Raw genomic sequence first — 27,881 nt, 5'->3', positions numbered from 1 at the left:
CCCGACGAGAGAAGCCACCGCAGTGAGAAGCCTGTGCCCCGCAACCAGACAGTAGCCTCCACTGACCACAACTCAGAAAGCATGCACACAGCAGTGAAGACCCAGTGCAGCCAAAAATAAATAGAATTTAAAAGAAAAGGCTCTTTACTGTCATTTGGTGAGGTTTAAACAGGCGTGGAGTCAGGCATTCTGTCCACTCTCTCTCATCCCACCAACAGGCCATCAAGCAGGGAGACAGCTGCCTGCCCGGCATTAAGTTAGAGGTTTGCCACCCAGGGACGTGTCCAGTAACTATCACCAGGCATCTTGGGAGGGAGGGGCTGAGTGGGTCTGAGGAGCCAAAAAGTTTCAGTGAAGAAGTGACGGGTCCTAAGGAACACTGCCAGCAGGCCACTGGGAACAGCTAAGTTGTAGGCCAATAAGCTGCTGGGGGAAAGAGATCCCATTTTACAGATAGGCAAACTGCGGCCCAGCCAGGCAACCACCCAGCAAGTAAACAGGACTGGGGCTCTTGCCATCACATCAGGAAATGTTGGGTGTGGGCATTTCCTGCTACATAAAGTCTTTGCATCCAGGATAGTTCCCCATGGGGAAAGCCTTCTAGAAACCTGCAGTCTGTCCCCCTCACCCCCTCCAGGCTCTGCCTATCAGAAATGAAAAAACAGACTTCCAGGCCAGGGAACAAAACCAGAAATGAATGACAGAAACCCATCATGAGGGCATGAGGCTACGCCATAAGAGGACTTGTATTTTTCAGTGAAGACTTTCTTAGTTCAACTAGGCTTCTGCACGCTGCCTGAAAGAACAAATGGACAAGTGATTTCCGGCCCTTGAGCTGGCCTTCCTGCCTTGCTGGAAGCAAGCAGCTTCTCTTCTAAAACCTCCTAGGACTGAAGTGCTAAACTGAAACAGGACTTGGAAAAGGACTCTGGAGGTCAATATCATCTTGCAAATGTGGACAGGGCTTTCGTCAAATCACATTCCATGAGCCAGCAAGCAGTTCAGTTTTTCTTTAACAACAGCTTGTTTTTCTTTAGAACAGCAGTCCCCAAACTTTTGGCACCAGGGACCGGTTTCGTGGAAGATAATTTTTCCACAGACGGGGCAGGGGGGAGGGATGGTTTCAGGATGACTCAAGCACATGACATTTATTGTGTACCTTATTTCTATTATTACTACATCAGCTCCACCTCAGATCGTTGGGCATTAGATCCCAGAAGCTAGGGACCCCTGCTTTAGAAAATGGGCAGATTTGGCCTCAGCGCCATCATTAGCAGACCCCTCATTTAGGAACACAGACCCCAAAATGGGCAATTTTCTCACAGTGGTTGAACAACGAGTCTTTCCTGTTTTCTTCTCTTTGCCTACATCCGTTAAATTTTCTGTCATGCTATTATTATTTTCAGTAAGAAGAGAAAGCTATTAACTTTGTAACAGGGATGCTGAAAGCCATGGTCGCTTTGATATCCATCGGGTAAGGCACTCAGCAGTCTCCACTGTAAAGTGAGGATATTAATATGTACCTCACTGGATTGTGAGGATTAAAGAAGCTAGTACATTTTCCAGTAGTCATGTGTGGATGTGAGAGTTGGACCAAAAAAAAAAGCTGAGCACTGAAGAATTGATGCTTTTGAACTGCGGTGTTGGAGAAGACTCTTGAGAGTTTCTTGGGCTGCAAGGAGATCAAACCAGTCAATCCTGAAGGAAATCAGTCCTGAATATTCATTGGAAGGAGGGATGATGAAGCTGAAGCTCCAATACTTTGGCCACCTGATGTGAAGAACTGACTCATTTTGGAAAAGACCCTGATGGAGGGAAAGTTGAAGGCAGGAGGAGAAGGGGACGACAGAGGATGAGATGGTTGGATGGCATCACCAGCTCGATGGACATGAGTTTGAGCAAGCTCCGGGTGTTGGCGATGGACAGGGAAGCCTGGCGTGCTCCAGTCCATGGGGTCGCAAAGACTCGGACACGACTGAGTGACTGAACTGAACTGAAAGAAGGTAAAAGCCAGCACTGGGTGCACGGCAAGCTCTATTATTTCAGTGCAGTGATACCGAGAGAATCAGGGGCTACTGATTTCCCCATTAACCCAGAATGGCATCAGGCTGCTGCTCTGCCCAGGGCCTCCTCCCCACCCACCCACTCTCCCCACTCTGTCCATGGTCTTCCCCGACTGGCTAGCTTGATCCTCTGGCTTCAGAAAATCTGAGACATCCCATTTTTATACACACAACCTTAAAAGTCAGCAATCTGACCTAAAGTGCAACAAAGAAAAACTCAACTGCTAGAAAAACACCTTTCTGTGACCTGGGGAAAACCATTCATGACTGCCGTTTTGATTTAAAACGGGTGACACAGCCCGCCATCAGGCGGGCCCCAAACCCATCACAGCAAAGCAGGTGGGTGAACAGACAGCGCTGCTGCTGTGGCTTTGCTTCAGGGCCAGCCTCGGGGCCGGTGGCTATTTTTAATCTGTTTCTGACGAAGCTGGAGGCCAATCAACGTTAGCTCTGGGGGGCTGACCTTTGGCCGGCATTCGTTTCAAGACAAGTGTGGGGGCCGAAATACTCCATGGTGACTTTGGAAATGGCTTCAGGTGCAGTCAACTACGCAAGAGAGCTGTCAGCGAAACACCAAACACCGTCAGCTGCCCAGGCATGAGACCAGGCAGGACTGCACGGGGAAGGAAGGAATAAACATCCTCAAGTGTCGCCATAGATTGGGCCCAGAAGGTGACTCCCTGAATCCCCACAGCTGTACACAGGGGAGGCCATCATCTCCTGCGCACAATGAAGAAACTGAGGCTCAGAGAGGCCCCTGGACCTCAAGTCACGCCACTGGCAGGTGGCAGAGCTGGGCTTCCAGTCTGACTCTACCTGATCCCCGGAAGCTAATTTCAAGGCAGAAAGCCATTTGAGAACAATGGAAGTAACTCTACGGTCTGGACTTTGAAAAATAAGTACTTGCATCTGAGACAATTTTGTAGGCCAGGGTTCTCAACTGGGTGCAACCTTGCTCCCTTGGGGACACATAGCAATGTCTGCAGATATTTTGGGGTGTCACAACATGGAATGTGCTCCTGGCATCTAGTGGATAAAAGCCAAGGATGCTGCTCAACATCCTGCAAAGCCCCCCCACAAAGATTGTTGTTCAGTCACTAAGTCATGCCCAACCCTTTGTGACCCCATGAACTGCAGCACACCAGGCTTCCCTGTCCTTCATCATCTCCCAGAGTTCATTCAAACTCATGTCCATTGAGTCAGCGATGCCATCCAACCATCTCATCCTCTACCATCCCCTTCTCCTCTTGCTCTCAATATTTTCCAGCATCAGGGTCTTTTCCAATGAGTCAGCTCTTTGCATCACATGGCCAAAGTATTGGAGCTTCAGCTTCAGTATCAGTTCTTCCAACAAATATTCAGGTTTGACTTCCTTTAGGATTGACTGGTTTGATCTCCTTGCTGTCCAAGGGATTCTCAAGAGGCTTCTTCAGCACCAAAGTTTGAAAGTATCAATTCTTCGAGGTTCAGCCTTCTTTATGGTCCAACTCTCACATCTGTACATGACTACTGGAAAAACCACAGCTTTGACTAGATGGACTGTTGTCGTCAAAGTGATGGCTCTGCTTTTTAATACGCTGTCTAGGCTTGTCACAGCTTTCCTTCCAAGGAGCAGGTGTCTTTTAATTTCGTGACTGCAGTCACCATCTGCAGGGCCCCAAATGTCAACAGTGCCACCACTGAGAGATCCCAGCAGACTAGGGCCATCCTTCCAGGCTTTGAATCAGAATCTACTACTTACGATCTGGGGAGTCATGGGAAAGTTGTTTCCACACTTTGTGCTCTGGCTCCTGATAAGACGCAAACATTCAAAATCCTAATGGGGGACTTACCTGGTGGTCCAGTGGTTAAGAATTTGCCTTTCGATGCAGGGGATGGTGTGATCTCTGGCTAAAGAACACCCCATATGTCATGGCGCAACCAGAGGTCCCGCTCACTCTAGAGCCCATGCTCCACAACTAGAAAACCTGGCCCTCTACGATGAGAAGCCCAAGCTCTGCAATAAGAGAAGCTCATGTGTCGAAACTAAACAGAAGCCTGTGAACACGCCACAACAAAGACCCAGCACAGCCCCGTCTCCCAAAAAACTGATGCCCAGACTACTAATCAGTCAGCATCCCTGGGGGTTGAGGGATTGAGGGGGCACTCAGGCATCTACATTTTTCAAACCTCCCCCCACCCCAACCAGGAAATTCTAATGTCATGACGCAGGAGTGAGACCGACCCACAGACCAACAATCAACAGGTCAACATGGGCAGCTGGCCGCGGTGCTGAGCTGGATTCCCTTTTCATTGATGTCATCATGCGGTATTGTGGGGCTCACTGAAGACCAGATTTTCTGCCTCATGGTCCTCAACTTTATTTCATTCTATTCCACTCAAGACTCCTCTTGAGAAGCTCTTCTCCAACCACTCTGACCCACATTCATTCATCTGTTCTCTGAACTCTAGTCCTGTTTGCACACCAAAGGATGCTGGCTGGCATTTGGGACCTTGCCTTCCTGCTAGTTCTGGCTCCTCAGTAGATCGTCTAGGCCTTCAGGACAGGATCCCAAACACCTCGTGACTCCCCAGGCCTCTTTTGCAACCAAATCCTGTCATCACTGTTATCAGCTGTGCAAATGTCTGTGCTGACTCAGGAATGCACTCAAGACCCCAAGTTCTGTGCATAAAAAGCCTGAAAAGTCCAGTTAGGATCAGCCTCAGGGACAGATGAGGAAATCAAGGTTCAGAGGATGGACGACACTTGTTAAAGGTTACACAGCTCAGTGGCAGAGTGGGGCTGTCTATCTCCATCTTTTTAGCGACTCTAAGCTAAGAGAGGAACCATGCAGTGACCATCATAGTTGCTCAGATGGTAAAGTGTCTGCCTGCAGTGTGGGAGACCCAGGTTCCATCTCTGGGTTGGGAAGATCTCCTGGAGGAGGAAATGGCAACCCACTCCAGTACCTTTGCCTGGAAAATCCCATGGACAGAGGAGCCTGATAAGCTACAGTCCATGGGGTCACAAAGAGTCGAACACAACTGAGCGACTTCACTTTCACTTTTTGCTTTATTATATACACTGTGATCACATGGCCTTCTGAACGTGCCAGGACAATTCCAATTTCTTGCAAGTTCATTCCTTTGGATTAAAGTATTTGTGAAAGCTATTCTTTTGGATTAAGGTGTGGTTGGATGGCATCACCAACTCAGCGGACATGAGTCTGAGCAAAGTCCAGGAGATAGGGAAGGACAGAGAAGCCTGGCACACTGCAATCCATGGGGTTGCAAGGAGTCAGATATGACTTAGTGATTGAACAACAATGAACAACAAAAGTTATAGGTTAGGGACTTCCCTGGTGGTACAGAGGTTAAGACTCCACCCTCCCAATGCAGGGGGCCCAGGTTCAATCCCTGGTCAGGGAACTAGATCTTGCACGCCGCAACTAAGAGCCTGCATGCCACAATGAAAATCCAGTGCAGCAAGAAAGAGAAAAAGAGTTACAGGCTAAACTTTTTGTGGTATTAGGAAAAAAAAAAAAGTATCCTTTCCAGACCACCTGACCTGCTTTTGTTACTCTAGGATTTGAGTGTTTTGGCCAGACAGGTTACATTAGCGCTCCAAATGTGGAAGAAATGCGATTCCCATATTCCCAAAAAAACTTAGTGCACAAGAATGACCGTGACCCAAATCTGGGAGCCCTGCCCTTTTGTGGGCCCTCCGCTCAGACACCCTCTGAGCCCTCCAAGTCTCTCTGAAGGGTCTGACAGTCTGCTCTGCGGAAGGACCAAAAAACTGGAGGGTCAGCCTCCCGCCTGGAGGAGCGGCCGCTCGTCTAGGAAGTGTCTCTTGCTCTCTCTGAAGCCCACAGCTGAGAAACTCAACAACCACTGAGGTCCTTCTGGCGTATGCTCACCAGCCACAGTCACTAGTTGCCAGCCGAGTCCTTTAGTCTTCTGACTAGTCCAACATGATGAGTCTGTTCAAGCACATCAACCATTAGAACACGGTTGCCCATGGAGAGCCCTTTGCGCAACAGCCCGAGTGTGAATCCTGGTTATCCTCTCACCAGCCCCGACAGCCTCAGCTTTCTCATCTGTAAAATGGGGGTGACAGCACCCACTGAGTGTCCCATGGTGGTGATGCAGACCTGGCACGAGCTCACACATACAGAGTGTTCAATCTGGCATCCTGAAAGCACCTCATAAAGGAAGCACTTAATTACTATTGCCCCAGGGGGGCCTTGATTTTGAATGACTGAGAAAACACCTGCTTTCCCCAGTAGATCAAGAGTTCCCAGAAGGCAGAGCTCAGGTTTACCAAAGATTTCTGGGTCCCTTCCCGCTTCTAGATGCAGACCTTACACTCGGGAGATATTCAAGGAATATTTACGGGCCAGATGGATATACCTTGGGAAAAGAACAAATGATAGAGACTTAGCTATGAAGCTGTTGTTTTGCTGTGTTGGTTATAATAAGAAAAAGGGAGAAGGAGCCCAAATATCCATTCTTTGTAGGAGATTATTTATACATTTTAAAGTGTATCCATTTACAGGAACACAATGGACCCCTTCTGCATGTTGCAGAACAAGGGTTGGCAAATGTTTTCTGTCCAGAATGGATAGTAAATACTTTAGGTTTTAGAGTCTACACAGTCTCTATTCCACTACTAAACTCTGCCCTTGAAGCACAAAAACAGCTATATATGTTCCAATAAAACCTTATTTGTAGACACTGAAATCTGACCATGTAATTTTCACAACTCACCAAATAGTATTCTTCTTTTGATTTGTTTCAGCCATTCAAAAGTTATAAACTATTCTTGGGACTTCCCTGGTGGTCCAGTGGCTAAGACTCCGTGCTCCCACTGCAGGGGCCCAGGTTTGGTCTCTGGTCATGGAACTAGATCCTACATACTACAGCTAAAACATCTCGTGTGCTTCAACTAAGACCCAGTGTAGATAGATAGATAGATAGATAAAGAAGGAAAGAAAGGTAAAAACTATTCTCTGCTCACAGGGTACACAAAAACAAACTGTGGGCCACAGTGTGCTGAGCCTGGTGGTAGAATACTTATAAAAGAATGAGATATAAAATGAAAATGTGAGTTACGATATAGTATGTTCAGTTTGATTCGAGTTCATAAATTAAAATACATCTGCACACACACAATAAGGCTGCAAGACTATACAGCAACTGTTAATAAAGATCAAATGTGGGGCAGAAGTACGGTTGAGTTTGTTCTTCCTTTTTTCGCTTATCTATAATTTTCTGAATTTTTAACAACGAAACTAATTAGCATCACTTTGGTAATTTTAAAAAAATGCAATTAAAATGAGACAAAGAAATGAGATAAAACAAGTTGGCACCAAGAAGGACTCAGGCACAGAAATGGCAGCGCTCATCTGCTTAGCAAACAACCTTAGATGGGATGCCTGCCCAGGGGCACGTGAGTTCACCCCTGGGCTTCAAGATCACGAGGTTTCAAAAACACCTGCCGTGTGCAACCATCATCTTTATCAAGGCTAAGCGGAGGACAAGGCGGAAAGCTCGGCCTCCGCCAACCTGTCAACTAGAGGCACCTGTGCGCTCCTGCGCTGCCTCTTCCAATCAACATCACTGCCAAAACCGCCTCCACCTCAAACGCCAAGCCGAGCTAGCGTCTTCAAGGAGGGCTCCATCTCCCCAGCTGCCAAACTGAAGCCGGCGTTTCTTTGGGTGGGGGCGGGGAAGACTGGGTGGTGCAACCGGTCTTTACTCGGGGCGGGGAGTTGGGGGTCGGGTGGGAGGGACTTGGCACAAGCTTAAAGAAGATAACGGTCATTATATTTGAAGACCTACTTACTTTACTTTGCGGCCAGGGAAACAGACCTTGCACTTGGCAGGGCTCATGTTGACCGTCCTGCCGCTCACCAGGTTGCTCTTGGGACGCAGAGCATGCACCCCCGAACCCCGTGAAGCAGACCCCGGTCCTGGGGCCCGGCCAGGTCGCGACAGGGAGGCGGAGGCGCTGTCCTGGAGAGCCTCGGGCCGAGTGGCGCACCAGTCTGCAGGAGCCCAACTCTGGGCCGGGCTTCCTCCATCCCGAAAAGCGTCCGGCACGCGAGTGTCAGGGGGCAGACGCGCCCTCCAGGCCCCGCCCCCGACCGGGCCCCGCCTCCTGCCTCCCACCCCGGGACTGGAAGCGGACCCCGCCCTCTCCACCCACCCCGCGTCCGGTCCCCCTCCACCTCCCCCTGCCCAGCCAGCAGCCAGCCGCACAGCCGCCGCTGACCTTGGGCGCCCGGAGATGGCGAGGCTCCCCAGCTCCCCCGACTGGAGTAGAACAATTCCAGGATAGCAATCCCCTACACACTGGCAGCTGAGAAAAACTCGCAAGCAATTCACGTGCTGGAATACACACACAGTAGAGAAGTGGTGGAAAATACGGGTTCTTTAAAATGTGAGTCCAATGTCACCTCGGTGCCTGGTAAAAGCCCCCGGAGTCAAGTCAACTTTTGGCTTCCAAGCTCCGGCTTTTGCTTATTCTTTCATCTCTGCTGCCAGGGACATGTCTGCTCCATGCCTCGTCCCTACCCACCCACCTCTCCTCCCCACCCCCCACCCCCCCAACCCCTTCCCCGTGATCGTCTGGCACACACTTGGAACCACCTGGGTCCCCAGCTAAAATGAGGACCTCCAAGACAGGAAGGACGCAGCTGCCCTGTGACCCTAAGTAAGTTTCCTTCTAAGACTTTTACAGGGTGCTCTTTGGTGCCTTTGTCTCATTTAATCATGGCAACGACCCTACTGGTTTTATTACCTATCATTATACAGATAAGAAAAGAGGATGCAGAGATAGAATATATACAGGTGCTGGAGACTTGGACCCAGACAAACTGATTCCAGTTAGAGTGAACGAATGAATGCTTCTCCAAGTAGTTGAAAGGACCCAAAACACTGCCTAGCAAACCTTGCAGTAATAATAAATGTAACTTAGGTTGATAGCAAACCAAAAATCTAAAAATAAACTGTGTGCATGCTCAGTTTTGTCCTACTCTTTGCAACCCCATGGACTGTAGCCTGCCAGGCTCCTCAGATACAAAAAGAGAAAAACACCCAGCTGCTATTTCTGAAGAGCTGGGAGCAAAAAGTGAGTATCGGGATTAAAATCAGGGTATTGTGCATGCCCCCTGCACACAACCACACAGAGGAGTGGGCAGACCACTTAAGCCACCCCTCCAACCTGACCCCTGGACACACCTCTACCCTCACCCCATATAAGGAATGAGGGAATGAGTTCGCCCCCTCTTGGGGGAGCAAACAAAGGAATCTGTTACTTGTTTTCTCTCCCTCCCGCCCGGTAGCCAGCACATAAGCCCCGATAAAGCCTTACCTGAACTTCTATTGGTTGAGGAAGGCCAAGAACCCTGGTCGGTAATACTGTCTCCTAACTCTTCCCCTTGGGCTTCCCTAGTGGCTCAGATGGTAGAGTCTGCCTGCAATGCGGAAGACCTGGGTTTGATCCCCGGGTTGGGAAGATCCCCTGGAGGAGGGCATGGCAACTCCAGTATTCCTGCCTGGAGAATCCCCATGGACAGAGGAGCCTGGTGGGCTACAGTCCATGGGGCTGCAAAGAGTTGGACACGCCTGAAGTGACTAAGCATGGCACAGCACAGCCCTTCCCATTAATGGAAAGAACAAGTTAGAAGGAGGACGGAGGTGCCTTTCCTGGGGCCCAGGCTAAGCGGAAGCGTCGACACTGGGAGTTCAAAGACCACTTTCTGATCTGCATCTGCTCAGGGTCTGGGTTTGAATGGCTTCGGGTCTTCCCAGCCTATGCTGGGAGGCCTCGGGGAGACCCCTGAACCTCTCTGGGCTTCAGCTTCTTATATATGTAGTGAAATGACTGGTTCGCTTTCTCCTCCCCATAACTTTTATACTGTTCTGTGATTAAACATCATTAAAACGTCTTATAACAATATTTTCAGCAGAAACTCTGTGCTATACAGTATGTCCTTGTTGTTTATCTATTTTAAATATAGAGCGTGCATGAGTGCTATGTTGCTTCAGTTGTGTCCAGCTCTTTGCGGACATATATATATGTTAATCTCCAACTTCTAACTTATACCCTCCCCTGCTATCCCTTTTGGTAACCATAAGTTTGCTTTCCATGTCTGTGAGTCCGTTTATGTTTTGTAAGTTCATTTGTATCCTTTTTTTTTTTTTTTAGATTCCACATATAAGTGATATCATATTTGTCTTTTTTCTGTCCGACTTACTTCACTTAATATGGTCATCTCTAGGTCCATCCATGTTGCTGCAAATGGCCTTATTTAATTATTTTTTAATTTATTTTATTTTGCTGCATTGGATCTTAGTTACGGCATTCGTAATCTAGTTCCCTGACCAGGGATCAAACCCAGACCCCCTGCATTGAGAGCTCTGAGTCTTAGCCACTGGACCACCAGGGAGGTCCCTGTTTCATTGTTTTTTAACGCTGAGTGGTATTTATTTCACCTCTGAGAGCCTCACTTTTCTCATCTGTAAAATAGGGATCCGTTGCCAGCATTGTACTGTGTTTATGAAGGATCAATGGGTAATTTACATAAACTGTAGGTAGAAGTAGGGAAGTTCTGGGTAAATTTGAGTGCTGGATGAAGTGGGTGCTGGTGGGAAAGGGACTAGGGATGAATCTACTTACTAAGCACCTACTGTGTACCAGACTGCATCCTTTATAAACATTATCCCGTTTAATTTTACAGATGCGGCACTGGGGCCAGGATAGGTGATGCACCACGTCCAAGGTCATGCAGTGGAGGGTGGCAGAACCAGAGTGGAACTCAGCTCTGAAGTCTGGCCGTTCCTTTAACCCTTCCAGAAACTCAAAACTGCCTTCCCGTAAAGGTCATCAGTTAGGGAATATTTTCTTTCTCACTTCCAGTACCCAGGGTTAAAAGTTAAGCTCACCAGGAACATGGTGCCTTTGGAAGAGCCTGTCTCCTCATCGAGGTCTCCCTCATTTTGACAGGGTACACACATGATCTGCTTAAAGGTTAAGGAGGAAACAGGACAGGCTCTACCTTGAAAGCCGGACTCCATCGTGGGCCGGACTGTGGACTTTGAGCTATATGCCCACTATCTATGGAAACGACACACCAACTAAAAAACCACGCTCGGTGGAAGAGCCCCAGGGCTCTCTATCGCTAAAAGAATACCCTAATTATCTGTGTAACCAAATAGAATTATACATTCTTTTATGCTTCTTGGGGTATGACCGCAAGCCTATTGATAATTGTCCACTGTTAACTACCTAGGCTTAAGGCATATGAATCACCAGTTAACTTTGATTGCATCTTTCTTTTTCCTTTGTTCAGACTAGTTTCAGGGACCCTTATGCACTTAGGGTATATAAGGTTTTCACAAAAACTGGTTGGGGTCCTTGGCTAAGAGGAGACTCTACCTTGGGCCCACCGGTGTTATAAACTGCACTCAACTATCTGCATTGTCCTTCTGAGTGAGTTTGTTTCCTGGAACACGTGGCTACATTTGGTGCATTGGCCAGGAAATGCCTCACTTTGAGGAGACAAGTCCCATTTGGGACTACTCCGAGGCCTTGTGCCTTGAATCTTCTAGAGGGGGGAAGGCACCCCACCCTTCTGGAAGGATTCTGCTTTTCAACGCCCGGACCTTTCACGTTAGCAGGTAGGGGACAGCAGCAGGGGAACTGAGCGCTCCCTCTGTTGGTAAGGAGGAACCCACCCAGCAGGGTGGAAAAGGGGGCCTGGTCACCCCCCTGGGAGGGACTAGAGGGAGCGGGGACCCACAGGAGCCTGGAATAGGCAGGCGGCGATTGCTTGGTACACAGGTTGACAAGCGTATTAGGGCTTAGGAAGGAAATTTGTGAAGGTCATTTAGGAGGTGTATCCATGCCGTCTCGGGGAAAATTATTACCAAGCAATCACCAGGGGATTTTTAGGATAGGAAACTGGTCCTTGTATGCTCATATTCTGCCCTCCCCCAGGAGGTGTCCTGCCTGCCGTGAAATTCTTGACCCCCTCGGAATTGTCAGGCTAGAAGGAGGGGGATACATAAGTGAGGATGAATTGGCTTTTCCAGAGACGGCCTGGGACGTGGGATATTTAACCCATCTGTGTTTTCATCCGCACCTGATCAAGCCCACCAAGGCAGAACGGACTTTAAGGGAGAAACAGTCTTGGACCACCTGGTGTTCTGGTTCCGCCATGCTGACTGGCAGGTGAAGACACGCCCATCCCCCCTTCTCCCTCTGGGACCTGGCAGGATTTGGACGAGGATGACCTGCCCCTCCCCCATACTGGATGATGACGCGCCCGCCGGCCCAGTGCTCCACCAGGACCGGAGGCCGCCCTAGGGCCAGATGAAGTTCCTGCAGCAGCTGCTGCTCCTCTGCCAGCTCTCCCGGAGGTCGTAGAGCCGCCACCTCGGCAGGCCCCAGTCCCGGTGGCAAAAGCCTCTGTCCAACATTTCCTGGATTCAGCTCCAGCCGAACCGCCCAAGCTATACCCGCCTCTCCACTCCCGGTGAGTACTGACAGGAAGGGGAAAGGAGACACTAGAGTCAAACAGAGGCTGCGCTCCGCCAAGGAGCCAGAGGAAAGGGCCCCGCTACAAATGCCCCTCAGAGAGTTACAGCAGCCTCTGGTTCAGGGGACAGATGGCCACCACCGTCAGCCCTCCGTAGCCTATTATTACCAGATTAGGGTAATGGAGACTATTTTTCGAACCCACCGTCCTACATGGGATGACATAATCCAACTTCTAGTCTCTCTCTTCGGCGCTGAGGCCAGAAAATGGCTAAGAGAAATGCAATACCTGGGGGTACTGCAAACCCGAAGCGATGGCAGAACTCGCCACCCCAGGTGAGAGGCCCCATTGGGACTGTAACACAGAGGGAGGGAGGGGCCGCCTGGAGAGACATCGGGCGGCTATTTTACAAGGCCTCAAGCGGGGGCCCGAAAACCTATGAGTATGGCAAAATCCTCCAAAGTGATTTTAAGGGAAAGCCAATCACCCTCTGAGTTCTACGAAAGACTGTGCGAGGCCTATAGACTTTATTTGCCAATAGATCCAGAGGCTGCTGTGTCTCAGATGGTGATAAATGCAGCCTTTGTGTCTCAAGCCTACCCCAGAAATGTCAGATGGGGGGGGACACCAAGTGACTCATGAATTTTTATACATCCCTCAATGGCCAGTACCTTTGTTGGGAAGAGACTTGCTGTCTAAATTGGGGGCACAAGTGACCTTTCCCCCCAAGAAAGACCCACTCTTTCAGTGGGCTCAACCCCCTATTTACTCTTCTTCTAGGTAACCCCTCAAGATGAATGGAGATTGCACAATCTCCTGGAAGGGAAACCAGACAGGCTAAACAGTGGAGAGAGAGAGTTAAGTCAACATATTCCCTGAGGTCTAGGCAGAAGACAATCCCCCCAGGCTTGCAAAACAAGTCCCACTTGGTAGAACTCAAACCCGGTACAGTGACGTCAGCACCTGCCTGGACCTTGCTAAGCCGTTTACTCTTTATGTGACTAAAAAGGACAAGGTGGCTATGGGATGTTGTCCCCAGACTATGGGGACCTGGGACAGACCAGGGACTTATCTCTCGAATCAGCTGGACACTGTTGCCACTGGGTGGCTGGGATGCTTACAGGCAGTTACTATGGTTACCTTACTGATCCAGGACGCAACCAAGCTGACTTTGGGCCAAGATTTAATCATAAAAGTCCCGCAGGAGGTCAACACACCCTCCTGTGAGGAGACCCCCATGAATGGCTGTCGACATCCTGGATTACGCAATACCAGGGACTGTTATGTGAGAACCCCCATGTTACTATTGAGCCTTGTCAGGCCTTGAATCCAGCCACTCTCCTTCCTGTGGGAGAAGGTGGGCCCTCACATGATTGCAAGGAGATATGCCAGCAGACCTGACTTGAGAGACCAGCCAGTCCTGGACCCAGATTTGGCCCTGTACACCAACGGCACCAGCCTGGTGAAATGAGGACAATGACTGTCGGGATATGCAGAGTCATGGAAGAAGCCATCGCTGAGGCTAGCTCTCTGCCATCACACTGGTCTGCTCAACGGTCAAACTATATGCTCTCATCCGGGCCCTCCAGCTGTCAAAAGGCAAGAAGACATACATTTACACTGACTCCAGGTATGCTTTTGCCACACTACATGGACACATGTATAAGGAGAGAGGCCTTCTGACAGCTAATGGAAAAGAATATCAAAAATAAGGAAGAAATTCTGACCCTATTAGATGCTGTCTGGAAACCAGAAAGGGTTGTAGTCATATACCGCCGAGGACATCAAAAAGAGGATACCCCCTGGGCTCAGGGAAACAGACTGGCAGATAAGACCGCTAAACAAGCAGCCGAGGGCTTGAGGGTAACAAGTGAGGCCCCTATTAAAGCTCTCGTATTGGCGGAGCTGCCTGAGCTAACGCTAGACTCCCCAAAATACACTGAACCCCAAAACCAACTAGCCAAAGCAGAAGGGGCTATCAAGACTGAAAAGGGATTGTGGGGATTGCCAAGTGGCAAATTATTGGTACCGGAGGGGCTGGCACCCACTCTGGTAAGCCAAACACACCAAGTGACCCACCTAGGCCATGATAAACTGGAAGAGCTAATTAGAAAATATTTCTTGGTTCCCCGCCTCTCTTCCCTATGCAGGACAGAATCTCAGAACTGCACTGCCTGCGCACAGGCTCTCAGCATGGACAAAAACCTCTGGGGATTCAGCTGAAAGGCACGCTGCCCTTTGAACACCTGGAAGTGGACTTCACTGAAGTGAAACCTCACCGACACTACTGTTACCTGCTGGTTGTGGTATGTACGTTCTCGGGATGGGTAGAAGTTTTTCCTACCCGGACTGAAAGAGCATCAGAAGTAGCCCAGTGCCTGCTTAGGGAAATAGGTCCCAGATTTGGGTTTCCTACCAGCATTGGATCAGACAATGGCCCGGCTTTCGTACCTGATTTAGTACAACAAGTAAGCAAAACTTCAAACATAAAATGGAAACTGCATACTGCATATAGGCCCCAGAGTTCTGGGATGGTGGAACGAACCAACTGGACACTTAAAAGAGACACTCTCCAAGTGGATCAGAGAGACTGACTGCTTCTGAGTGGACTTGCTTCCGATGGCTCTGCTCAGACTCAGGATGACCCCATGGTCCCATGACTATTCTCTGGATGAAATTGTGTATGGGAGGCCCCCTCCCATAATAAAACAGGTGTCAACAAATTTGCCTCACGTAAAATCACTGCAGATGGTGATTGCAGCAATGAAATTAAAAGATGCTTACTCCTTGGAAGGAAAGTTATAACCAACCTAGACAGCATATTAAAAAGCAGAGACATTACTTTGCCAACAAAGGTCCGTCTAGTCAAGGCTATGGTTTTTCCAGTAGTCATGTATGGATGTGAGAGTTGGACTATAAAGAAAGCTGAGCATCGAAGAATTGATGCTTTTGAACTGTGGTGTTGGAGAAGACTCTTGAGAGTCCCTTGGACTGCAAGGAGCTCCAACCAGTCCATCCTAAAGATCAGTCCTGGGTGTTCATTGGAAGGACTGATGCTTAAGCTGAAACTCCAATACTTTGGCCACCTCATGCAAAGAGCTGACTCATTGGAAAAGACCCTGATGCTGGGAGGGATTGGGGGGCAGGAGGAGAAGGGGACGACAGAGGATAAGATGGTTGGGTGGCATCATCGACTCGATGGACATGGGTTTGGGTGGACTCCGGGAGTTGGTGATGGACAGGGAGGCCTGGCGTGCTGCGGTTCATGGGGTCGCAAAGAGTCGGACACGACTGAGCGACTGAACTGAACTGAAAGGGGGATAGGATTTCGCAGCAGATGGAACTGCGTAAGGTAATAAATCAGGTAACTAAGTTTGTACAAGTAAGGGGGCCGTTCCCCCTTGGGGAACAGATTCATGAGTTTACGCCTAGTGACCAAGTATGGGTCAAAGATTGGAAACATGATTTACTAGCCGCTCAGTGGAAGGGCCTGTATACTGTTATTCTAACTACCCCTACTGCAGTTAAAGTTGCAGGTATTGCCCCTTGGACCCATCATACGAGGGTGAAGAGAGGAAACCATTCAGACCCCAAAAACGCTGAGTGGACTGCACAGAGGGACCCCACTGACTAAGATCATCCTTAAGAAGAAGGAAAAGAAGATCCCGGACGAGCCCCTTCAGGATGAAGCCGCATGATCAACTCCTGCTGCTTGGCCTCATCAATGTGCACATTCCTATGCGGACTTCATAACACCTCCAACTGTTGGGTATGTGGGGCTATGCCTCTGTCTGAGATGGATGGACTTCCCTGGTGGGTGTTACCGCTCCACCAAGAAGATTTTAAATCACTCTGCTCTTTCCTGGGACGACCAAAAGAGACTTTCCTTTCTCTTGTCGATCATAATCTCCCCCTGCTCTCTTGGTGTAAGCCAGACCTACCTATCTGAGTCAATAGACTCAGGTCATGGGGTTACATATTATGTAAACACCAGTTTCACAGAAGTAACAAAAGCAGTAATTCAAAATAGAATGGTTTTGGACATTCTCACAGCTGTTCAAGGAGGGACCTGTGCTATAATTAAGGTTGAATGTTGTGTATATATTCCTGATTTATCTGGCAATGTATCAGCTGCTTTAGATGATATGACAAAAACAAACAAACAAACAAAAAAAAAAAAACAGGTAAAACCAATGTCAATTGAAAACATTCCTTTCTGGACTTTGGTACTATCTTGGGTGAAGGGTGATTGGTGGAAAACTCTATTTACCATTGTTATAGTTGCCTTGATAGTTCTGCTCTGTGGACCCTGCATTTTACAATGTATTACGAACTTTGTAACCCAAAGGTTGGTGTCATTCTCCCAAATTGGCGGTCGGAGAGCCAGACTGCAATATATCCCTATGAATGATGCTCATTCTATGAGTTAAGGGCATCAAGAGTGGGGAATGAAGGAGGGAAGAGAACAGGCTCCATCTTGAAAGCAGGACTCCGTCTTGGGCCGGACTGTGGACTTTGAGCTCTATGCCCAGTGTCTATGGAAACGACAGACCAACTGGAAAACGAGGCCCCCCTAGATGGAAGAGCCCCAGGGCTCTCCGTGGCTAAAAGAATACCCTAATTATCTGTGTAACCGAATAGAATCATACATTCTATTATTGCTTATTGGGGTATGACCACAGGCCTATTGATAATTGTCCACTGTTAACTAGGCTTAAGGCATATGCATCACGGGTTAACTTTGATTGTCAGGGAATTTGGGGAGGTGGGTTTGAGCAAGTACACTTAGGGTATATAAGGTTTTCACAAAAACTGGTTGGGGTGCTTGGCTAAGAGGAGACTCTGCCCTGGGCCCACTGGTGTAATAACCTGCACTCCACTATCGGTATTGCCCTTCTGAGTGAGTTTGTTTCCCGGAACGCATGGCTACAACAATATTAGAACACAGCAGAGGTTCTCTCAGGCTGTTGGAGTCATGGTTGGTGGAGGCTCTTTCCTACTCTCTGCTCACCGCATTTCCCCTGTTTTCTACCTGCAACTATTGTATTCCATTCATAATTTCAGAGGGGAGGTGGTGACAACAAAAACAAAGCCAGTGGGACTTCTCTGGTGGTCCAGTGGTTGGGAAACCACCTTGCAATGTAGGGGATGTGGGTTCGATCCCTGGTCAGGTAACTAAGATCTACATGCCTCTGAATAGCTAAGCTCATGAGCCCCAGCTAGAGTGTCTGTGCAGCATCAAAAGATTCTGCATGCCACAATGAAAACCCGACGTAGCCAAATAAATCAACAGTAGTTTCACTACTTCACTATAAAAAGCAAACAAACAAAAATAACTGGGGAAAAAAAAAAAGAAGCCACTGACTGCACCCCTGGGACAGTCCCACCTGGGATGGACCTGTAGGTGTTTGTTTCCACCAATCAGCTTGATGGATAGGGTTATAGTATTTGAATTTCTGCTTTTTCTTTTTTTTTTTTTTTTTTGGATGTCAGATCTTAGTTCCCTGACCAGGAATTGAACCCACGCCCAGGGCAGTGAGAGCACCAAGTCCTAACCACTGCACTGTCAGGAAATCCCCTTGAGTTTCTGCTTTTATCACTGGAGAAAGACATGTTTTACAGTTGTTAACTATTTATTGGATGAATCAACAAATAAATGAATATTCATCAGGAGCCAGGGACACAGTCCCTCCCTTGGGGTGTCCATCATTGCTTTGGCTCTTGACAACCTGACCTGCTTTCTGCTTAGATTTGTTAGGTAGTTAGAATAGGGGGGAAAGAGTCCAAAATGGCGGTGGCTAAAAGACCTAGAAGGGAAAGCCCGCGAAAATAGAACAAAGGAAGGTCTGAGGACCTGAGTGAGGACCTCAGTTAAAACAAACAACACTCCTGGCTGGCCCAATTTACATAAGACAGGCCCAGGGACAGAGAAACATGTAAAAGGAGGAGCCAAAGCCCTCTCTCTCTCTCTCTCTCTCTCCCGAGCGATGATAGGGCGATCTTCTCTTCGCGTCTTTGGATCGACGTGCCCTCATGCCTCGAAGATGGATTTTCCTACTATTATGTAAATAAATAGAGCTGTAACACTGATTTATTTAAGAGCTATAACACCGTCTGTCCTCCAAGAGCTGCGACCCTCCGAGGGGGCTTCAATGTCCATCACTCCAAATTTTTGTTGTGACGAGATAAAGAACCGAGGAGCATACACTCGCGTGACAGATTATAACTAGTTGTTACATACAAGGTCATCTGCCCCAACTAGACCACAGTCTTCTGGAAAGCCAGTGTCCTGGCCTGGAGCCCTGTACTCACAGGATATACTCAACAAATGATTTTGAGAGGAGGGAAGGAAGGCGGGGAGAGGCTCATGTCTCCTGCTTGCCACATAGCCACCCTCAAAGCACTGGCATAGCCGGTTGCTTGGCTGAGCAGGGAAGGGTGTAGACCCCACCCCAACACTGCACCTCCTGGTTACAAGGACAAAGTGTGCGTTACCTTATGACGGATGTGGAGGTCTCAGTCTCGCCTGCGGCCTGAGCAGTCTCCAGGCACAGGGTCCCCAGGCTGGCCCGGCTGCCCTTCCGAGAAGATTGTCGGAACAAGCCAGCAGCGGTGTCCTCGTCAGAGGAGTTGTCGTCGAAGGATCCCAGAATGAAGTTGGTCATCAGCTGTCTCTTGATGTGTGCCTGCTTCCTGTCTTCTCTGGAGAGGGTTCTGGCTCGCTGGCCATGGGGCCTGGCTGGCGTGGACAGGTCATTGGTATTTGGGGTCTCCAGGCCTTCGGTCCCTGACCCGTTGGCTTGGCATGCTGGGGAGGTGTATTCAGATGAGAGGGGGTTTCCTTGGGGATTCTGCAGTGGGGGTGATTGGGAGGTTCTCTGCTGGCAGGTGTCTTGGGGTCCTTTGTGGGAGGCCGGCTCAGCCTGGCTAGGGGTCTCTGGCAGAGGGTTGCTGTTGCAGTCTTCCTGTGGTGGCTCCTGGGAGCTGACTGAGGCTGGAATCGGCTCCTGACTGGGAGTGAAGCTCACTTTCCGTTTACTCTTGGTGACTTGCTTGGAGTCTGACATTTTCCCCCAGCTTTTTAATCGGGAAAGGGTCAGGCAGGAGAAAATCAGACAAGATAGAAAAAGAAGCAGAATCACTCAGAAAATCTGTAAGGAGAACAAGAGAGCCATTTTAGGATCTATGTAATCGCGTTACCTGGCTTCTTAAAGGAGCTGGTGGCGAAAGCCAGTTGGGGTGCTGTATATTCAGCAGAGAGAGCTAGAAAGCAGAAGCACTAGACAGGGAGCAGAGAAGGGGCTCCCCTCCCCCAGCTCTGCCCATCATGAGCTCTGGGGTCTGCGGCATGTTTCTTAACTTCTAATTTAGAGAAGTTTATGCTTACCATAAAGCATGAACATGCATGTGAGAGAGAACTCAATGAGATTAGGTACATTAAAAGACTTTTGGGGCGTCACTGGGCTTCTCTAGTGGTGCAAGTGGTAAAGAATCTGCCTGCAATGCAAGAGACCTGGGTTCGATCCCTGAGTCAGGAAGATCCCCTGGAAAAGGGAATGGCAACCCACTCCAGTATGCTTGCCTGGAGAATCCCATGGACAGAGGAGCCTGGCAGGCTAAAATCTGTGGTGTCACAAAGAGTCAACACAGCTGAGCGAGTAACACTTTCACTTTTCACTCATAGCACCATTATTTATAATATCCCCAAAGCTGAAACATCCCAAGTGCCCACTGATAAAAGCACAGACAAGATGTGGTCTGTCCATACAATGGAATATTGTTCAGCCACTAAAAGGAATGAACTTTATGCTAAGTGAAAAAACCAGTTCCGACAGACCACATAGTGTATGATTCCATATTACGTAGACAATACACTTGAATTAGGCAGAATGGATAGATATGGAAAGATTAGCAGTTGCCTGGGGCTAATGGGGTGGGGATGAAGGTTAATGGGTACAGGGTTTCTGATTGGAGTGATGAAAATGTTCCAAAACTGATTGTGGTGATGGTTTCACAACTCTGTGAATAGACTAAAAACTGCAGAATTGTGCGCTTTATGTGAGTGAGTCATATGGTATATGAATTATAACTCAATAAAGCTTTTCTTCTTTAAAAAAAAAAGGGGGGACTTCCTTGGTGGTCCAGTACTTAAGAATGTGCCTTCCAGTGTAGGGGACACAGGTTCAGTCCCTGGTTGAGACACTAAAATCCCAACACCTCTAAGCATGTGGGCGACTAAGCATGCACATCACAACTACCAAGCCCACAAGCCACAACTAGGTAAAAACCCACGTGTTGGAACTAAGATCTAACAAACCAAATAGATAAGCACTTAAAAAGGAAAAAAAGACTTCAGGGGCTTCCCTGGTGGCTCAGTGGTAAAGAATCCACCTGATGCAGGAGACACAGATTACGTCCCCAATCCGCGAAGATCCCACATGCCGAGGAGCAATGGAGCCCTTGCACACAACTACTGAAGTCCATGTGCCTAGAACCCATGTTCCACAACAAGGGAAGCCACTGCAATGAGAAGCCCGGAGCACTGCAATTAGAGAATAGCCCCCTGGTCGGGCAACTAGAGAAAGCCCTCGAGCAGCAACGAAGACCCAGCATGGCCAAAAACGAATAAATCAATATTTTTTTTGAAAGAATTTATTATATTCCAATTTATAGATGAAAGGGATTGTTGGCTTCTAGAATCATCAGGACTTGCTGAAATGTGGTTTGGGTTATTTTCTAGGCAACACACAGGGTCAGAAGATGTTTTTCTTTTCATGTGCTCAAGTTTCCTTTTAAAGAAAAGTCAGTTATGGGTTGTTCAATGTTAATCAATGTAACAAACCACTTTAATAGAATAAAGGGGAAAAAAATGATCATCTCAATGAACACAGAAAAATCCAACACCGTTGGGAATTCCCGGTGGTTAGAACTTCCAGCTTTCACTGCCAAGGGCCCAGGTTCAGTCCCTGGTTGGGGGAACTAAGATCCCGGAAGCCAAATGGCATGGCCAAAAAAAAAAGATCCAATACCTTCTAATGATGACAACATTCAGAAAAGCAGGAATAGAAAAGAACTTCAACAGAGTAAGGCACACTGATGAAAAAAAGTACAGCAAATATATATTCAATGTTGAACAATGGTAAGCTTTCGCCTAAGATCTGGAACAAGACAAGGATGCTCACTTTCACCACTGCTGTTCAACATCCTACTGAACGTTCTAGCCAGAGCAACTGAACAGGACAAAAAAATAAAAGGCATCCAAATTGAAAAGGAAGACATAAAATCACCTCTGTCCACAGATGACATGAGCCTATATACAGAAAATCCTGAAGAACTGCCAAGAAATGCTAATAAAGGTAGTAAATTAAGTGATTGTTGGATATAAGATCAATAGACAAAAATCAGTTTTGTTTCTATACACCAACAATTAACAATCTGAAAAGGGAATTAAGAAAATAACTCCATTTACAAAATCACATCCCAAAGAATTAAAATACCTAGGAATAAATTTAATCACAATGGTGAAAGACCTATAGACTGAAAACTAGAGACATTGCTGAAAGAAATTAAAGAAGACCTAAATAAATGGCAAGACACCCCATGCTCATGGGTTGGAAGACTTACTTTTGTTAAGATGATCACACTACTCAAAGCAATCTGCAGATTCACATGGAACGGCAAGGGGCCCCAAAGAGCCAAAACAATCTTAAAAAAGCAAAACAAAGTTGGAGGACTCACACTTGTCAATTTTGAAACCTACTACAAAACTGTAATGTGGTATGAGAATAAAGAGACATGTAGACAAATGGAATAGAATTGAGGGTCCAAAAGTAAGCCCATATATCTATGACCAGTTGATATTTGACACAGGTATTAAGACCATTCAGGCTTCCCTGGTGGCTCAGGTGATAAAGAATATGCCTGCCATGTGGGAGACCTGAGTTTGATCCCTGGCTTGGGAAGATCCCCTGGACAAGGGAAAGGCTACCCACTCCAGTATTCTGGCCTAGAGAATTCCATGGACTGTATAGTCTATGGAGCCACAAGGAGTCAGACACGCCTGAGCAACTTACTTCACTTCACTTCACTTCACTTCACTTTGGGGAAGATCCCCTGGAGAAGGAAAAGGCAAGAGTCTCTTCACCATATGGGTTTGGGAGAGATGGCTTGAAGCAGGCTGCAATTTTGATTTTCGGATGTCATTTCTGAAGCTGCATTCAGGAACACCAGCTGGTGTCTCCATGGCAGTTCTGAAGAAGAGTGCCAAGCAGAAGACTTTGTACAAACGCGGCTGATTTTAGGTACACTTTAAATGTACACACTGTTGGGACTTCCCTGGGGGGTCCAGTGGTTAAGACTCCATGCTCCCCATGCAGGGGGCCGGGGTTCGATCCCTGGTCAGGGAACAACTGCCACAACTAAAAGTGCATGTGCCGCAACTACAAAGACCCGGCACAGCCGAATACATAAATATTTTTAAAAAATAAATGTACACGTTGGAGATTCTGAGAAATAAAAAATTTTAAGTGTATTACATGGAAATGCTGAGCTGCCCACTACTCTAAATAGAAAAACACTTGCGTTATTGCTGAGAAAATAAAAGAGCAAAAATATGCTGTAATGGTCCGAGGTTTCGGAACCCTGAGGGTGCAGTCCTCACATTGATTCCCACTGGCAAACCAGTCACTCTCTGGTTTTACATGACACGAGCACCCTGATAACTTCCTGGTTGGGTGAATGGATGGCGGGTGGGGGCTGCAGGTAGAAGGACGGAGAGGTGGTGCGTGGAGTGGAGTCAAGTGGATGGGCAGGCGGGCAAGATGGTGAGAAACATGCACGGTAAGCAATTGAGGAGTGGTGGGTAAAGCTGCCAGGCTCTAAACTGGGCACTGTAATGAATGGAAGGGATCAGCAATTCTCCCCACTTTGGCCTCCTTTCTCACTTTAAGATCTGCTGTTATTTTGATAGGGGCCAGTGGACCTAACATCCCAAACCTACCTTGCAGAGGCTACCTGCACAAAAAAACCTCAGAGTCTTTCCCTATATTCTTTTGTTTGTTTGTTTTTTAAATTTGGCTGCACTGGGTCTTAGTTGCGGCACAAGGGACCTTTCCGTTGTGGCATGTGGAATCTTTAGATGCAGCATGTGAACTTTTAGTTCCAGCATGTGGGATCTAGTTCCCTGACCAGGGATCGAACCCCGACCCCCTGCATTAGGAGTACAGAGTCTTAGCCCCTGGACCAACCGGGAAATCCCCGTGTTCCCTACTCTTGCCAGTGTGATGACTGGGGGGAAGGGGGTGGCCCACAGGCCACCATATGAGCACTTTTCACAAGTACATAGAGACACATGCAGAACTCTCTGAGAAATCTCCTCTGAGCCTCAGTTTTCTCATCTGTAAAATGGGGATACCAATTCTTGCCCCATTTACAGGCCTCACCGTTGCTCTTTGAATAACCTAAATAGCATTTGTGCAAATGCTATCAGAGGCATCAAGGAGCCATCAAGCATGTACAGTGCCTTCAAGTTTCCAATCCTCAGGACAACCTGGTGTCCCGTACAACTGCTACGGTCTCTATTTCAGTCCCATCTTACAAGCCAGTAAACTGTGGCTCAGAGTTCAGTTCCTTGACTCTGCTTATACCCAGGCCCCACGCCGGTACCTTTCCCACTGCACCACCATCAAAACTGGATATAAAGTAAACCCCATAAAGTGGAGGGTGTTCCTCTGAACACCTGGATACGATCCTAAAGTCAGATCCCCAGCCGTGAACCTGGAGGGTGGACCCAGGTGTGCACAGCCGTCTAGAAGGAGCACCGTGCATGTGGCTCAGACCCACGGACAGGCAAGGCCAGCAATGTCCTTCCCGTGAACCCTGGCAGACAGGCCACGCTGAGCTGCTGCCCTTCACTGAAGCAACCCAGCTGACCCGAAAACCCAGCGAGGGCCGAAGCTATTTTTGTTTCTTGCAAACTGAACACAAGCAACAGCTGCTTGGTGCCAGGACGATTGTGGCCTTGACCGTAAGGCGGGCAGGAAACCGCTCACTTCCAACAGGTGCGTGCTGGCACCCAGACGGGGCTGGAGAGGGAGACGGGTCTGGGGTTTGTTTTCCAGCTCTCCCCCGCCTCCCCTGCCGCAGCACGCCCAACCATACCTGGCTGGGCCTTCGAGGGACAGAGAAGGGCAGCAAGTCAGTGTTAAACCAGCCATGCATTCCCCTCCCGCCGAGATGAACTCCCGAGCACTCACTGCCACTTACCCCCGTTGCCAGGCCGCCAGCTCCATTCTCATGCGGTCCAACAGGCACCCATGGGGTGACTAAGGCTAGCGGGCCTTGGAGTGTCCCATTTCAGCAGGAGCCTGGTGTCATGCATCAGGCCAGGGGCAGGGAGGAGTTTGAACCAGCCCATGCTGGACACGAGTGAGCTTTCTCCCAAGTCAGGTGCCCTTATCTGCCATCTGTAAATATAAGCCATTTGCCAAGGTCCTGGCCCTTCTCCCTCCTGCAGGTTCAAACTCGAGTACTTAAGAAGCTGTCTGTGCTCTCGGGGGTCTCTACAGCCCACAGGGCCGCCTCCCTCCAGCTTGCCACCACCCTAGATTTAGAGCCTGCTTCACTGCTCATGCAATCGCCCACCCTTTCGCCCAACTCCAAGTCTTTAGAGTTTTAAATACTCCTGTAGGGACTTCCCTGGTGGTCCAGTGGTTAAGAATCCACCTACCAATGCAGGGGACACAGGTTCCCTCCCTGGTCAGGGAACTTAGATCGCATATACCAAGGGGCAACTAAGCTTGCACACTGCAACTAGAGAAAGCCCGAGAGCCACAAGGAAGACCCAGTGCAGCCAAAATTAAACAGAAAACACTCCAATAATCATGCCAGCTTCTTGCTTCCATGTGTTCATCTGTCAGACACCTGGTAGGAGGGGGGCATCCGTCCCAGCACAACCTGGGTTTGGCCAAGGTGAGCTTGATGGAAACAGAAGCAAAAGCATCAGGATGAAGTCCAAGGCCCCTCAGGCTAGCAGGCAATGGTGCAACATCCTTTTGCAAATTCAGAGATCATTAATTACAGTGATAGAGGAAGCTATGCCAGGCCGCCAAGGTGGTCAAACCTGCCAGTAGATAATTCAACCTGCACTCTGGCCCTTAGGTTTGGGGTGTCACAGATCATCCTGCGTTTCCCCATAAGCCACTCAGGTTCCCACCTGCCAGCCTGAGAGGAGGACACTTGGCAGGTCCAGTGTTCTTGCTTGGTAGGTGAGCAGAGGCCAGAGGTCACATGTGAAATTAACGACACTGGCACCAAGATCCCCCGCTCCAGGCCAGTGTGGGACAATAGTCACTGTAAAGACCCACTGTCCTCGGGTTCCTTGGTGGGTGCCCTGGACACTGATGTGGGTTCTCACCTCACGCGGGGTGAGCTCTGGGCAAAGGAGCTTCAGCGTGCTCATCGGCAAAACAGTGTAAGGGCAGGGCTCCCAGATGGAAGTGTCGAGAGTCCGGAGCGATCACTCAGGCAGGGCGCCGAGCACAGTTCATCCGAGAGGAGAGCCTCAGGCAGGATGGGCCACCGCCCGGTGACACTCTGCCACCCACAGAGGGTTGTCTCTGATGAATCCTGTCCCCTCTCTGAATCTGTTGCCCCATCAAGGAAAGGAAGGGAAATCCCCAGCCTCACCCACATCATAGGATTATTGGTAGGATCAACTGAGACCTGTCAGCCCTGTCAAGCACCACCCTTCCCTTCTTGCTGAACCAAAATGGAAAGAACGTGGCTTGTGACAGCGAGCAGGGATTCTCCTCCACCAACGGACAGAAACAGACTGGGTGTTTCTATGTGGGTGGCGGCCCCAGTCTGACGCTGCTCAGGTGCCCAGCTGGGACAGGAAGACCCTCACAGTGAGACCATCTCTGGACCCCCTTCAGCTTTGCAGGCCTGTGGGGCGGGAGGTTTCTTCCAATGAGGAGGCCATCTGTGGGGCTGCAGCAGATGTTAATTCAGGCTGAATTCACTTCTGTTAATTAAATTCTGTCTGTTCCCTGATCCAGCAGAGATGGTCCTGAGAACTCTGTGTGTGTGTACATGTGTATGTTTATGACTTTTTATGTTATTTAGAGAGATGGGGTTTTTTAATTTTTTTTTTTTTTTTTTTGTGGCTGTGGGATCTTAGTTCCCTGATCAGGGATCAAACTCACGCCCCCTGCATGGGCAGCACAGAATCTTGACTACTGGATGGGCAGGGAAGTCCCAGAGACAATGGTATGGGACAGAGGGGCGTGTCCTCCTGCCAGCAGCATTTTCTGAGCATGCAGCCATTGTGCTGAGACCTTCACACACATGATCTCATCAAGAGGGGCCTCCCTGAAGCCCTCTACAAAGGTACCACTTCTTCCTCACCTTCTGTGGGCTCCACCACTTCCCAGGTTCACACCGCTAGGACCCAGGTGGCCACGCTTTGAAGCCCATGCTCCTTATCTTCATGCCCTCCTGCTCTCTGTGCATTTCCCTCCATAAGCCCCAGGAAAGGCCCTAAATCCCCAGACCTGAGAAGTGACTGTTAGGGGCACTGCTTGGGTTCTTAGAGCTGTGGGTTTGTTTTTAAATCTCTGCTAAAGAAACTAAATGCAACTTTAAGAAACTAAAATGCAACAAGAAATAAATAAAAAAATGACTTCTTTAGCCTTGGGGGTCCTTCTCCTGGGAAGGGTTTTGGGAGAGATGGGAGAGTTCTACCCAAAGGGAAAAATAACCTTTTAAAATCAAGATTTAGCCACTAGAATCCCAGAATCAGGAAAAGTCACATCTGGAAGGCAGTTCATTTTCTTTCTTTCTTTTTTTTTTTTTTCGGCTGCACTTTGTGGCATGTGGTATCTTAGTTCCCTAATCAGGGATGGAACCCATGCTCTCTGCACTGGAAGGCAGACTCAACCATTGGACCACCAGGGAAGTCCCTGGAAGGCAGTTCAGAAAGAATGCCTTCCAGGTGTGGAGATGGACAGGAGAAAAATTAAAGAGGCAACATCTGCTCTGGGCCTCTGAAGGCAGAATAGGAGTTCACCAGGCTGCCAAGGGGGCGGGAAATCTCAAAGAGAATTTGCCCTCAACACCTGCGGGATGGCAAGTTTCTAACTCTACTGGCTGAAGATGGGGACTCGGCCAAAGTTACTAAACTGGGAGCAGTGACTAGCAGAACAGTACTATTGTGAAGGGATAATCATTTGTTTTCTTTAGCATGTTTGCATCTGAAGAAGATATTTAGCTATAGCTCCCCACAAATGGGGAG

The 27,881-nt window shown here is 48.6% G+C and overlaps 1 protein-coding gene across 1 annotated transcript in view; it reads right to left on the bottom strand.

Annotated features, from left to right (window-relative positions):
• ACACB (acetyl-CoA carboxylase beta) overlaps nucleotides 1-19,696 on the bottom strand; it is a 95,888-nt gene extending 76,192 nt beyond the window's left edge. The window contains exon 1 of the mRNA XM_061141702.1: nucleotides 19,085-19,696. Within this exon, the coding sequence (XP_060997685.1) occupies nucleotides 19,085-19,656 (572 nt within the window). The 5' untranslated portion in view covers nucleotides 19,657-19,696. The remainder of the gene's footprint in view (nucleotides 1-19,084) is intronic.
• Between the last annotated feature and the right edge of the window lie 8,185 nt (nucleotides 19,697-27,881).

This window comes from Dama dama, chromosome 5 (genome assembly GCF_033118175.1).
Source record: "Dama dama isolate Ldn47 chromosome 5, ASM3311817v1, whole genome shotgun sequence".
In the NCBI taxonomy this organism is placed as follows: domain Eukaryota; kingdom Metazoa; phylum Chordata; class Mammalia; order Artiodactyla; family Cervidae; genus Dama; species Dama dama.
Note: the sequence above shows the minus strand (reverse complement) of the source record. Positions and strands in the feature narration are given on the sequence as shown.